The sequence below is a fragment of the Sander vitreus genome, chromosome 4, assembly GCF_031162955.1.
Source record: "Sander vitreus isolate 19-12246 chromosome 4, sanVit1, whole genome shotgun sequence".
Taxonomy (NCBI): domain Eukaryota; kingdom Metazoa; phylum Chordata; class Actinopteri; order Perciformes; family Percidae; genus Sander; species Sander vitreus.
In genome coordinates, this window is record NC_135858.1 from 32,417,585 (window position 1) to 32,431,645 (window position 14,061).

Below are 14,061 nucleotides of genomic sequence, written 5' to 3' on the forward strand. Positions count from 1 at the left end.
TTAAACGTTCTGCAGAGAAGGGAGACTGGCGTTGGTCACGATTTGGAATGAAAGGGAGAAAACAGGACAGAGTAACACGGCGGATATCGTTCATATATATATTTTTTTTAATGACGTAGTTAAGGCGGGAGGCGTGTCTTGCTTAGGTGGCCGCCTAAGCTGCTTCCCTTCCTTCTTAACCCCACTGCTTAAAAACCATATTCAAGTTCTCGCATTTAGGGCCTGGCACAATAAAAGTGTCATCAGCGTCAAAGACCTATACAAAGATGACATATTTGCGTCCTTCACAGAGCTCGCTTGCCTCTAAGTCACACCTCTTTCGCTTTTTCCAGATTAGGGACTTTGTCAAGAAGACATTCCCCCACTTTCCAAACCGACCCCCTGAAACCCTGACTGATTCCCTCCTGACAACAGACCCGAACCGACTGTACGACTCATTGTGCTCGGCCTCGGCGGGCCCTCGTACTTTGACAATGGCTGCATGGGAGAGCGATCTGAATATGGCTATTACGGACCAACAATGGGATCTTGCTCTGACTGCGGTTCACTCATCCTCCATATGTGCTCGTCATGGCTTGATCCAATGCAAGGTCCTTCATAAAGTCCACTGTACAAACGCAAAACTGTCCAAAATATACTCCACTGTCCGGGACGCCTGTAATAGGTGTAACCAGTCTCCTGCCAACCATACTCACATGTTTTGGTCTTGCCCTAAATTAACTACCTTTTGGATGAGTATTTTTGACACGTTGAGCAGAGCACTATCCCCCCTAACCCCTTGTCAGCCATTTTCGGCATTTCCTCTGACGCTGGCCTCCCGGTTACACTAAGGCTGGCCCTGGCGTTTACGTCTCTAATAGCCCGGAGACTGATCTTGCTCAACTGGAGGCACTCCCGTCCCCCTACAACACGACCGTTGGATTAAAGAGGTGCTCGACAATCTGAAGCTTGAGAAGCTTAGATCTTCTTTGAAAGGCTCTATCTCGACATTCCTAGAGACATGGAACCCTTTCCTAGAACTCGTTGACTCCCTCAGCTTATCTCCTGACTGAGGTCTGAGCTCCTTCTGGACCGCTCCACTTGACGCCAGCTGCAGGTTTTTTTTTTTTTTTTAATCTCCTCTCATCCTGTATGTCTTTTAATTTATCTATGTTTTTTACTTTTATTTTTTGTATGTTGCGTGGGTCCGTGTTGTGTGTCCCTGTCTGTTTTGGACCTGAACTGGGTTGGTTTGTGGGTGGGTATGGGACTTGTAGGGTAATGACACACTGTTTTCACTACACCTTGTTCACCATGACCTGTGCTATGTGTCACCTGCTGTAAAAATTTAAACTTAAATTAAAAAAAAAGTTGGAATAGAAAAGCCCATAAATCATAGATTTATCGCATCGTTTCCTCAACAAGTTTCAGGGCCACCATGAAGAACAAAAGTAACTAACAGTGTTAGTTTGAGGCTACTTTTACAACTTTAAGCAAAGGTATAACTTAATGAAAGTGCAGTTTAACTCACAACTGTGAAAAGGTCTGGATCATGAATTAATAACTAAGGATCATATAAGATACTATCCTGTTTAGGTTTTATGACTTATTAGGGTTTTCCCTGGGTTCGCCAGGGAGAGCTCACTAAAGCAGGAAGAGCATGCCACTGAAATTAGAATAGCTGCTCCACCTTATAAAGCCAGCCTACCTTAGGTTATGAGCTTGTGCTGAAGTTGTTTCTAGTAGCTCCGTGCCGGCTTCACTTTAACCGGCAGCTAGAATGCAAGACACAGGAACTTGGCTTGGGTTTTCAGGAATAGTAGCATTTATTCACCAACAGATAAACTGTACGTACACTCTGCTCTGCTACGTTCACAGCATAGCGTTACTGCTAACTTCATTCTCACCGACACACACCTCTCTCTCTCTTTTTGCCACTGTATGCGTTTAGGCTGCTTGCTAGTAGCTTGCTTCTGATATTGTTAGTGAACTTCTGGATGGCCGATCTTAATATAAGTGATCAAATTGGTAGTGTTGAAGAATTTGATGCAGCATAATTACTCCTATTATTTCGATCTTCAAAGTAGTGCATACTGCAATTTGTGTGGCTTTTTTCACTGTGAAAAACATCCCAACAGCAGTCGATACTGATATGATTGCTGATATATTGTGCATCCCTAGGTGCTTTCTCAGGATTATCTGCACAGGGCTGTAAAGTGCCTTTCCACCAGAGAGTCGTGACATGCTGATTACAGAGTTCAGGCTCTGTCACCACAGAGTTGCAGCTTTTTACCAAGTACTGAAAACTCGTTCCCCCACTCTGGGGTCAAAGGAGTAAGTCTGTCTTTTGGTTTAATTTGATGATTTGGGGTTTGGTCACTGAGGCATACATCAGTCTGCTTGACCTCTGTGTCTCTGCTTGTACTAGAATCAGAGGTAGTTGTGATGAATGAATGAGTGACAAGAACTTGCAAGGAAGTGCCTGCTGAGGAGTTTTGATTTAATTCACTTTTTTGATGAAAGTATATACAACAATGATCAGAATTATTGTGCTCTAATAAATGTAATCTTTTCATCTTTGGCCTCTTGCCAGGCCTTTACCCTCATTCCCACATACAGGAGATTGCCACTTATAAAGCAAGCTTTAATGCCTTTAGTGTGACAGCGAAAGAGTGAGTATGTGTGTGTGTGTGTGTGTGTGTGTGTGTGTGTGTGTGTGTGTGTGTGTCTATTAGTCTAATAGTGTCTTTTTCAGTCTGTCTGTCTTTGTCTTTTTTTCCCAACCTCCCCTTTGGATAAGCCCACTGGAAGAGATAATCCTGCTTCTGTGCCAGTGATAGAGTGTTAGTGTGTAGGGAGGCGATGGAGGAGGAGAGGTGGATAGAAAGAAGGAGATAATGAGCAGGAAAGAGGAGGATTTACTGTATATGTAGTGAAAAGGAGAATTTTGTGTCATAATTGACTGCTAAATATTACAATATTTCACAAAGTAAGCGTGAAACCACGGATTCAAGTGATCAAACAAGGAAACTCTACCTCAAGGTTCTCATGCCATCTTCTTTTACCTCACATCAACTTGTTTTTCTGGCCGGGAGGGTTTTGTACCTTGTATCTTAGCAATGAGGGAGGATTGTATACTGGGCCAGAGTGTGTGTGTGTGTGTGTGTGTGTGTGTGTGTGTGTGTGTGGCACTGAAAGCCCTCGTGGACTGACACTACTTGACTTGGCCTCTGCTGAGGGCTTTTCACACCCAAAAACGGATGTAGCTAGTCAGACATAGGCCTGACAGGAATTTCAATGGGTACAAGCTTCCCATTACTCTTAGTGGACTGCATTTATGCCAAAAAAAATACAAGGTGTTTGAATGTCAGAGTCTGTGTCTTATGTTTATTACACTACTCTGCTACTGCGTCAAACTGCCCTAAGAAGCGTCTGTCAGGTTAGGAATGACAACTTGTAGAAAGCTACTGGTTGCATGGCAACTAGTTGCACCCCGAAAGTGTTGCAGGAATCACAATCTGTCATCAATGCTAGTTCTGTTAGTTAAAGTTTGTGATTTTGTTGGACAACTCACAATTGCATTTTTGCCGTGCAGCCCTTTATTTTATGCTGGCTCCCTAAATTGGCTCTCGGTCATCAAAACTTTGAGAATCCCTGGTATAGAGTATACTGATGTGTATTCTGTTTCCTTTGTGTTACAGGTTGTGTCCAGAAGGATATGTTTTTAAACCCAAACTGCTGGGAGGTCAAGAGGTGACATGCCTCTGTAAAACACCACTGGAAACCAATGGTGAGGAGCTGATGAAGTTGACATTGAAGATGACATGGCACAAATAGAGAGCTATAACAACGAAGATCTAAATGCTGAAATTACAATGGAAGAGGTCCAAAATGCATTATATTAAGCCACGTTGTGAAAAGCCATAGGCATTGAAGATATACCTATCGAAGTTTTAAGATCTCTGAAACTGCTGCAGATTCTGCATGGCCTGTTTAAAAACGTTAAAAAAGTTTTATGTTTGGAATCTTGCCTCCCTCTGGTATAGATCGATTATAAATCCTATAGTAAAATCTCACAAGGAAGATCCTAGAGTACCCCTAAACTATAGGGGAATTAGTTTATTGAGTACAGCATACAAACTATACTCCTCTATACTAAATGAAAGACTAACTAGCTTAATTGAGAAGACAAATATGTTGGCTGAAGAGCAAAATGGATTTAGGAAAGGAATGGCCTGCATTGACCATATATTATACACAATCTGTACTGTGATTTCAAATACATTGAAAAAGGGCCTGCATGCTTTTGTTTGTTATATAGACTTCCAGAAAGCATGTGACCTCTTAGTGTACAAACTACTTGAAATTGGAGTAAATGATCAGTTTTATTTATCCAGAAGCTTGTGTCAGGGTAAATGATTTAATGATTTAATTGGTTATTTCCTCTCACCAACACTTTTTGCAGTTTACATAAATTATTTGGTTAATGTTATTAAACAACTACAATGTGGAGTGAGATGTGATGAGGAGAATGCGATTGCCCTTCTTTATGCAGATGATCTTGTTATACTTTTACAAAAGATGCTTTCTGCTTCCAATGCTTAGTGCAAGAAATAGCGACTTTAATGAATACTAAATTAACAAAAAAAAGGGTTTCTGCAACTAAATGTGTGATCATATGGGGATCCATAGCATAATATATCTGTTTGGAGGTCTGTGACATGAAAACATTTGAGATCCCCTGTTCTAGTGTTCTATTCTTTTAACAACCTGTCTTCTGTCCCTCAGCTCTTTTGCCATGCCTCCGGGGATGGTGCGTCGTCTTTCAGCAGTCCAAACACTGCTGTCTCTCCTGCTGCTAGCCGTCGGCTGGCCCTTCACCTCATTACCTAGTGGTGTTGTCCAAGGATCAAACTCCTCCCCCTCCAGTCTTTATCCCACCTTTATCCAGAATGACACTCTGTTTGAGCACTTGGCCCTGCATCCTGACCCCAGTGTGAGTCGGGTCTACGTCGGGGCCCGAGATCACCTGTTCCAGTTGGATCAGTTTCTCCAACCTGAACTTCAGGATGACACTGGACCAGTCACAGACAGTCGGGAGTGTTTACCTCCTGTAACTGAGAGCAACTGCCCCCAGGCTAGGGTCACCAGCAACCACAACAAGCTCCTGCTGGTCGACCCTTATTCCATGGAACTTATTACCTGCGGGAGCGTCAACCAGGGAATCTGCCAGAAACGTAGTCTGGATTCTGTGGATGTGGTACTTTTCTCTACAGAGAGGCCGGTGGATACTCAATACGTAGCAGCTAACCACCCCAACGTTAGCACTGTGGGACTGGTAGTTCGCTCTCATCCTGACAGGCAGCCAGTTCTGTTTGTTGGGCGGGGTTACACCAGCAGCCACCCACCTATTTCCACACGAAACCTTGCCCAGGAACCCATCTTTTCTTATGAAGAGACTGCCAAGTTGGCTGTGGCTGGCCGTCTCTCAGAATACGACCATCATTTTGTAGCATCATTCGCCCACCGCCAGCATGTATACTTCCTCTTCTACAGGCGGGACCTAAAGTCACAGTCACGCGAGTATCGCACCTACGTCTCTCGTGTGTGTTTGGACGACCAGGCCTATTACTCCTACGTGGAAGTACCCTTGACATGCCATTCCAGGGCAGGAAAAATGTACAACCTCTTGCAAGCTGTCCAGCTTGGGCTCACCAAGGACGGTAAATTGAGCCAAGGCTCAGACGTTCTTCTTGGTGTCTTCTCCACTCATTTGGCTTCATCAACTCGGCCCAGTGAGGACTCGGCCCTCTGCATGTTTAACCTTAAAGACGTGGACCATAGGATTAATTCCACCAGAGACCTGTGCTACACACAGATGGGGAAAGAAGCAGGACTAGAGGCAGCCTACATAGAGTATGAAGTCAAATCCAACTGTGCCAACCTGCCAGAGGTGAGTCCAACAGATTGAATTTGCTTGTTTTTGTGGGACTGTGTTAACGCTTATCAGTTTTCTATATAAATACTGAAAAATATAAAATTGTAAAATTGAACTAGAACTGCAAGCAGTTATGACGGAGTCCAAGCCTCCCGGCGCCAGTCGCCCCCGATGACCCGGGGAGCGCAAAAGCGGAACCCAAAGCGGAACGGTGGGTAGGCAAATGTCAGGAAATATCGATAGGTGTGAGCTGCAAGGTCTGTGGTACATTGCCATTGCAAATATCCCATTAACATTGATTGAGTAAAAGGGCCAAAACTGGTCTACGTTGACTATAGCGCCCCCCTAATGGCCGATCTTCGCCAAACTTGGTACAGAGCCTCAGAGCAGCATGCCAAACAAGCATCACAGTTTCATGTTGATAGCAATTACTACGGCAGAGAAATTGCAATAGGCCTATGTCACACTTCCTGCTTCCAGAACGCGGAGTAGGGAATCGGAACAGTCCCTTTCTCCATAAGGATTTAGATTATCAGCCATAATGTCTAAACCATCCAAGGTAGACTGACCACGAGCTATGTGGTTGTGAAATGAAACTTTCTGCTCGGTCTTGTACCTTTTGCCTTTTTTTGCCGTTTTCAAAATGTTTTTTACTTTGAGAGTGTTCATTTACAATTCAGAACACATCGTCGTAGGTGACTTTAGGCAGGTTGCGGAGAGACATGGTCCAGCAGTGTCTATCGGGCTCCACCATTGTAAAAAGCTAACCGGAAGAGCCGTATCCCCACTCAGAGACGTTCTTCCGGTCTTCAATTGTTGCGTGACATAGGCCTATCACAAGTGTTCTGTTTACATGCATTGTTATCGGCCAAAACACATAAACTCAAGTTTTTTGCTGATAGCATTTAATTTGGCCGAGATATGCTAAAGTTTGTGTTTGGTAGCTAGCTACGAAATTTTGTTTGGTAAATTGAGTTTAACGTAGCAAAATTCTTTTGATAACTTTTGGTCAGGTCCATCTGGAGATGCTACGTACCAGGTTTCGTGCAGATCGGTCGCACGGCCTAGGAGGAGTTCGAAAAAGTTGGTTTTGCATATTGCAGAAAAACTTCTTAGCGGAAATGGGTGTGGCCTATATCGTCAGATTCAGCTCGATTCAAGAAACACATGGATTTCTAATGTGCGATGTGTAATGTTAGAGTTATAGGCAAAAAGTTGTTGACGTCACTATAGTGCCATCTAGTGGTCCATATGTGTAATTTTTTGGTATGTGAGGTCCATGAACCATTGTACGTCTACACTGTAAATTTGAAGTTGCTCACATTAGTGTAAGTGGTGAATCCAAACCTGGGTCCCATAGGCCATGCCCACTTTGTCGAATCAGTACCCCACTGTAGGTGTGGCCTCAGGAGTGGCCCTAGATGGTACCCTCAAAATTTCGTAAAAATCAGATGAGCCGTTCATGAGATATAAACTTTTTGTACTTGTAGCGCCCCCTAGTGTCTAGAGATATGGCAAAGTTCGTGTTTTTGTAGCTAGCATACAATTACATTGTCTAAATTGATAATAACATACACATACTAGCTCAATTTTCTCAGGAAATCTGTTGTGAAACATTTTGAGGGAATATCATTTGAAGAATTGCGGATTTGTTTTATAATCGCAAAATCTTTGTGCATGCATGTAAACATATTCAGTATACAGCTGGGAAAAAAATATTTGAATAATTTCACATGATACTGTTTTACATTATTGATGATGGTTTGATTGGTCAAGAATATTGTGATATTTGATTTTCTCTATATCGCCAGCTCATCACCCTCTCATAACACGAACTCTGGAAATCCTGACTTATGGGGTGTGTTCATGCGCATGCATTAATGTGTTTACTGCATGTAAACATTGCATTTGGATGGAGGACGTCCTTCTCTATTATCAATTCTCCTGTTTCTATTATCACTTCTCCTGTTTTGAGGACATAGACCCCTCAACCTTTGCAGCCACGTACAACAGATTAGCTCTAGGGGAGAAGGTAGTGCGGGCAGCGTAATTTAATAGAATAGCTGGTCAGGGAGAGATCGATCGGTGGAATTAGCCATACTTAGTGGGGTGGGGTTAAGTATAATGTTTAACAAGGCCTGACAAGAATGCAAAAAGACACACCAGGCAGAGACAAGGCTTTAAAGGAGAAAGAGAAAAAGACATTAGGGATACAGATGTACAGTGAATCAAAAAGTGAAAGAAAAGAAAAATGGTGGGGTTAGGTATGAATACATGTTATTGAATTTACATATTAAAGGTGAAAAACGGGCGAGCCAAAGCAAACCTTATGGCTGGAGGGGAACAGTGATGTGAGACTTGGAGCTGAAAAGAGAGTGTCTTTAAATATGTCAAATCTTACTTAGATCCCTTTACACAAAAAACAAAGCAGCTTCATCCTTCATGTCTTTGCCAGGACAGTCCATCTTCACCAGGGACAGAATCTCATGCCATCTATGGGGAATGCTTTGTTATTGATGATCAGGATTCAGAACTCCTACCAAATATTAGTGGCCAATATGCAACTTTAGCAATCTTTTCTCGTTATGTTGCTCCCTTGTGGTCATTACTGCCCTCAGTGTTGGTGTTAAATGTCCAGATGATTGCAGCCTGAATGTGTCTTTACAATGTAATCACAGGCTCTCATCGGCCAGCGCAGTCAATGACAGACCAGTCTTTAAGCTTCCAGGCCATGTTCCTAGACCGGACGTCATAAGTTCATAACTATTTCAGTAGTCATAATGTAGTTTGGGCTATTCTTATCGTGCAGTCACCCCTGCTTGCTTTGCTCTAATGGTTGGGTTCTCATAATGTGGACTAACAGGCCTTCTAAACTGTCCTTCATTCCCCATGATTAACTTCATCAGTACTCACAGAGGCTTACATATAGCTATTTGGACACTTTAGCTATGCTATTACAGCCAAGTTTAATGTTGGACAGTGGTGTGCCATATATCAGCAGTCTTAAACAGCAAGCCAAATATGGAGTCCATTCATAACAACACACTAGCCAACTACATGCAATCCATCAAAACAAGTAGCCTTCAACAGGCAGAGCTCTCAGGTCCATTCCCTCTACTTCCTATTGTTAAGATGACCAATAATGAAGCAATAACCCTGCTTTCAAACGCTGTTGTGGAAAAATAAATTGCCCGGAACAAAAAACAATCATGCTGCCAGAGCAAAGACTCCCTACTGCCAAACTGTGGAAGCAAAAACAAATTGTCTGTAGGCTTTAAAGTGTAAAAGTAGCTGGAATCTAGTGATAGTTTGTTCCCAAACGATTTTACTAAGCAGAGAAGAAACACTGCTGTTATTTTTAGTAACTGGCTTCCTTGCTGAGAAATTAATAGCAAATACTTGAAGGGCTCTTTTTGCACTAAACAAGCAGTTATAGTTTGCATTCTACATGTGTTCTTTTGATCTAATCTTCATGTTACCTGACATGACATGTTGGAGACACCACATACTGATTTTCCTCTCCTGTGTCCCCACTGTAAGAACACTCTGACTGCATACCCTTGCGGCTCTGACCACACCCCTAGCCCGATGGCCAGCAGGATGGCCGTAGAAGCAGAGACCATATTGGACAGCCCGTCTGCCCGTCTCACTGCTGTGGCTGTCAGCATGAGGGCGGGACATACCATTGCTTTCCTAGGAGACTCCAAGGGGAACCTGCACAAGGTAACATGAGGTCACAAATTTCAAGGCATGCACAGACAGGTTGTCAGCCTGCATTACACACACGCACACACACACACACACATACACACCAAGGAGTACTTTGTATATGGGCTAACTGTGATGTTAGGCAGAGATTGTGCTGTTATTGCTAAAAATATGAAGTGACAGTCTGGCATACCCAACAAATTGTGTCATCATTTTGAGTTCAGACCCTATTTGGGTAACATGTTGGGTATTTCTCATGTATCTGTTTCTCATGTACCTGTCCCTGCACAGACATGGTAATCAACCCAGTTGACATCCCATTCAACTCTTTCGTCTGTTCACCTCCAGATGCCGGCCGCTCCATTCATGTGCCAACCTAAAGTCTAAAATAGTCTCAGTGTGTAGAGGCCGGCAGGCTGAACTCAGCACTAAAGAAATAATCTCAGGAGTAGAGTCCTGGTACATTTTGTTGTTAAAGAATGCACTAAGATTATGGTAGTTGGTCCCATTGTTGTACTAACTCAAGTCATCCAGTGAATAATGAGAACATAGACCTCCAAAAACATCAGTGCATGCCTGGTATATCAGTGCCTCTGGTGTTGTAAGACAATCAACCCATTGCTAATTAAAATATTTTAAAATCAAAATCAAGTTTGTTTGGCACATAGATTCATAAGTTTTAAAATTGGATGTCATTAAGTCTTTAGTTAACGTAGCAATTAAGCATTTTATTATGAGAGTTTTTATAGGTGTACATCTACATGTTAATCTGCTCATTCACTACTCACAACCTGACCTGCAAAAAAGACTTTTGTTTATGTCTTGACTGGTTGCAAACAATTTCTGTCACCAGGGACAGAGAGGAGCTATGGGCCCCTTCTCCTTGTATAATGAAGCTCATTCTGTTGGGGATGTCCTTGCTGGCACTGGGTGCCACTCAATAGAAATGTCTGTACATTTCAGTCATGGCAACCAGCCTGTGAGCGTTCAGCTCTATGGCTGGATTGTGTGAAGCTCCTCTGAAATGACATTGTCCTCAACAAGGCTGTTAGTTTGATTTCCAAGGTGCTGCAGTTGAATGAGGGGGTCCCAGTTGAGTCACAGTGGTCATGTATGGCAGTGTCTCTGTGGGTTCAAATGGAGATCAGGGTAAAGCTCAGCCCGACACAAGTTATGTCCTGTTTTGGAAGAAAAATCAGAGCAAATCGGGGGGATAACAGGTAGATGTATATTGAATAGAACATGTTAGCTGAGCATGTGTATTTGTTGGGAAGCATAAAAGCAATAAAGCACACAAGTGTTGGGCTTGTTGATCATAGATAGATAGTGTACATTATGTGTTTTATTTATTTTGATAATAACTGGACTAAGCTAGAAGGTCAGTGGAGCAGGGAGGTTGTAGGGAATCAGGAGTTTACAGATTGTGAGCTTTCCTCAACACAGTTGGTTCTTTGTGTCATTTTTTTCTCAATGGGGGCTTGTGATTGAGGCCCCCTGCACATGGAGAAATAGCACAATGACAGCCATTTACATATTTTTTTCACAGTTACGTCACACAGAGTCGCACATCACTGTGACCAGATAACGCAGCTTCTTACTTGTGTTGTGCACTGCAATCGCTGACTGGCAGACACGTGCACGTCCTAACAGAGAGACTCATTCAAATTGATGTAGAGTTATTGGCGTACAGCAGACAGTGTCTGTGTTAATGTCACTGTCATTAATGGATACATTGTCAGTCTGTGCTGTCTGACTGCAACCACCACAGTGAACCCTCATCTGTTCAACTAATGTACTCTGTGTAGAAGGATTATCTAACAGAAGAATGTCAGCTAGATTCTGGTGCTGTCGTGCAGAGAGTACAAAGTGAGCAAACTTTTTCTCTCTCTCTCACTTTTCTTTTTCTTTCTTTTATTAATTCTTTCTTTCTTTAATTTTCTTTCTTTTATTTGTGTAGCAGAGAAAATATCATAACAAAGTTGTTATTCCTTTGTTTTCTTTCGTTCATTAATTTCTTCATTCATGTACAGTCAGCCTATGCCCTCTAGTGGCTGTCATGATTAAAGTAACATAAACAAATTTGATAAAATAAACATGGCCGCTGGATCATTTGCACACTCTGTATTGATTCGTCAGAAATGGCCAATGTGCAAACTGTGTAGATATTAGCCTTCACAGCTAGAGTTTTATTTATTTCCCTGTGTTATCTGCAGTTATATAATACACAGATGAAATAGTTCTAGTTAGAAGCCATGATACTTGGGCCACCTCTCTGAAATGCTGATACTAAACGTGTGACACTGTGTCTGTATTTGAGTTTTAAATGGGCTCTGTGGGCTCTATGTTTGTTGTTCGATTACTTCAGACACTCAGCAGTTTATTTCCCAGCTGATTAAAGCTGTGATGTCTTGTTCTCATAATAAATCCTGGTGCTTCCTGTCTCTTTTTTTCTGTCAAGTCACCTTCCAGTGTTTCCTCAAGTGGCAAGTAAATGTAACCCTTATTCTTCATCATTATCTGCTATCTGCATTGGCATTGAAAAGCTTTGCTGACAACTCTCTAATAAACCTGTGTGTGTGTGTGTGTGTGTGTGTGTGTGTGTGTGTGTGTGTGTGTGTGAGAAATATCTTATGAACCGTTCATCCAATCTACTTCACACTTGGTTTCTTGGGTAACCAATGAACTTGGGGCATTGGATATTAATAAACTGTGAAAAGCGCTGCCATAACGCTGGCTCTTCCATGTCTACCCTTCACAATAAAGGTCCAGCTTAAATTCACTCAGCATTTCGCTTAGAGGAAACTCAATAAAAAGTATCGTATTGAGTAAGCTGTAAATTCACCACTTCTAAGCACACATCAGCAAAAGATAACGTCATCTTGGAACTGACCGAGCAAAGAGAGCCGTATTCCTCCTTCTCAGTCAGACTAGCCCGCTATACTCACCCTGGGTCCAGTTGTTTAAGTGGGCTGCTAACCTATAACACTAATAACATTACCATTGGCAAAATACCCCCCTACATCAGGCCAGGCACAGGACATTGTCATGTTAGAACAGGAAAGGGCCTTCCCCTAACTGTTGCCACAAAACTGAAGGGAACATGGAAAACCAGGAAACCAAATAACTTTTTCTAGTTTTTATACATTTAGCATTTTTTTAAATTACATGTAGTTATTCCTGCCACAGTATAGATCGTTTAAACTAATCATAGAAACTGACTGGCAGCCTTTATGAAATGTTCAGTCTACAGTCAGCCTAATGAATCTTAATGTTACTTAAAGGGTATTTTCTACTTTCTCATGCATTGGTGTCTAAGTGACTAATGTGAGCAAAACTCTTTGAAATTGGTCCAGTAATGAGTGAGAACGTTGTTACACTGTCAGCCACGAACCGGGTTGCAATGTAATCCTATACGGCAAATGTGCATCATCAATTTTGTTTACTAAAAGTGCTGATTTTGCCACGGACAGGCTCATATTATTATTATAATTGTCTGACAACATTATGTAAAGGATCCCTACAGAAATAGACCTTTTTGTTAAAGAGTAAGATCCTTTTTGTTTAACCAAAAACAGCTCAGAGATCGCTATCGTTAAACCCAGCAGACTCCATTTAAATAAACAATACTTTTAGCGTGTATAGAGCCTGCACATTTCCACATGTAAATGGTTCAATTAATAATGGGTTTATTTAACAAAAAATATAATTTTTAATTTTATTTTATTTAAAAATTAATAAATGGGTTTATTTCAACCAACCCAGAGTGGTGATTATTGGAACAGTGGAAAGACGAACCAAGACAGCTTTTGATGACTTTTATTTAGTTTCTGTAGACTTTGAATGAAGTGTGTTTTACTATGGTAGAATTACTGTTTATTTAAATGGAGTATGGTGGGTTTGGAGATAGCTATATAGTTTCATGTTAAACAAAAAGGATCTTACTCTTTAACATAAAGATCTATATCTGAAGGGATCCTTATCATAATGTTGTCAGACACTTAGAATAATAATATTAGCATAATCTGAACATGTCCGTGGCAAGAACAGCATTTTTAGTGGGCATCAATTGATGGTGCGAAACCCAATAATATTACATTGTAGCTTGCTTTGCCCCTGCTAACTGTAGCAATCTTGCTTAATACTGGACTAATTTCAAAGATTGTTGTTCCCATAAGTCACTTAGGTACACAAAACATAAGAAGATAGGGTCCAGGTTGAAAAAAAACTAAAGTTACCATTTAAGGATGGAGGTTAATAATCAATTGTAAAGTACTGTATCTCTTAGACATGTCTACGGGTCAGAAACGATACGTTTATTAATTATTAAACGTAATATGGTGGCCGAAATAAAGTAAATCTTTGGACTGGAATTTAAGTAGACCTTAATAGACCCGACTTCTTATGTGCTTATCTATCCCGTATAACATTGGTCCAGC

At 41.7% G+C, this 14,061-nt stretch overlaps 1 protein-coding gene across 5 annotated transcripts in view; it reads left to right on the forward strand.

The window, feature by feature from the left end:
* The window catches only part of plxnb1b (plexin b1b), a 182,275-nt gene that overhangs the window by 114,773 nt on the left and 53,441 nt on the right, over nt 1-14,061 (forward strand). For all 5 annotated transcript variants that reach the window (XM_078249371.1, XM_078249370.1, XM_078249369.1 and 2 more), the window contains 3 exons: nt 3,681-3,769; nt 4,768-5,932; nt 9,458-9,640. In XM_078249371.1, coding sequence (XP_078105497.1) covers nt 4,778-5,932; nt 9,458-9,640 — 1,338 coding nt within the window. In that variant the 5' untranslated portion in view covers nt 3,681-3,769; nt 4,768-4,777. The remainder of the gene's footprint in view (nt 1-3,680; nt 3,770-4,767; nt 5,933-9,457; nt 9,641-14,061) is intronic.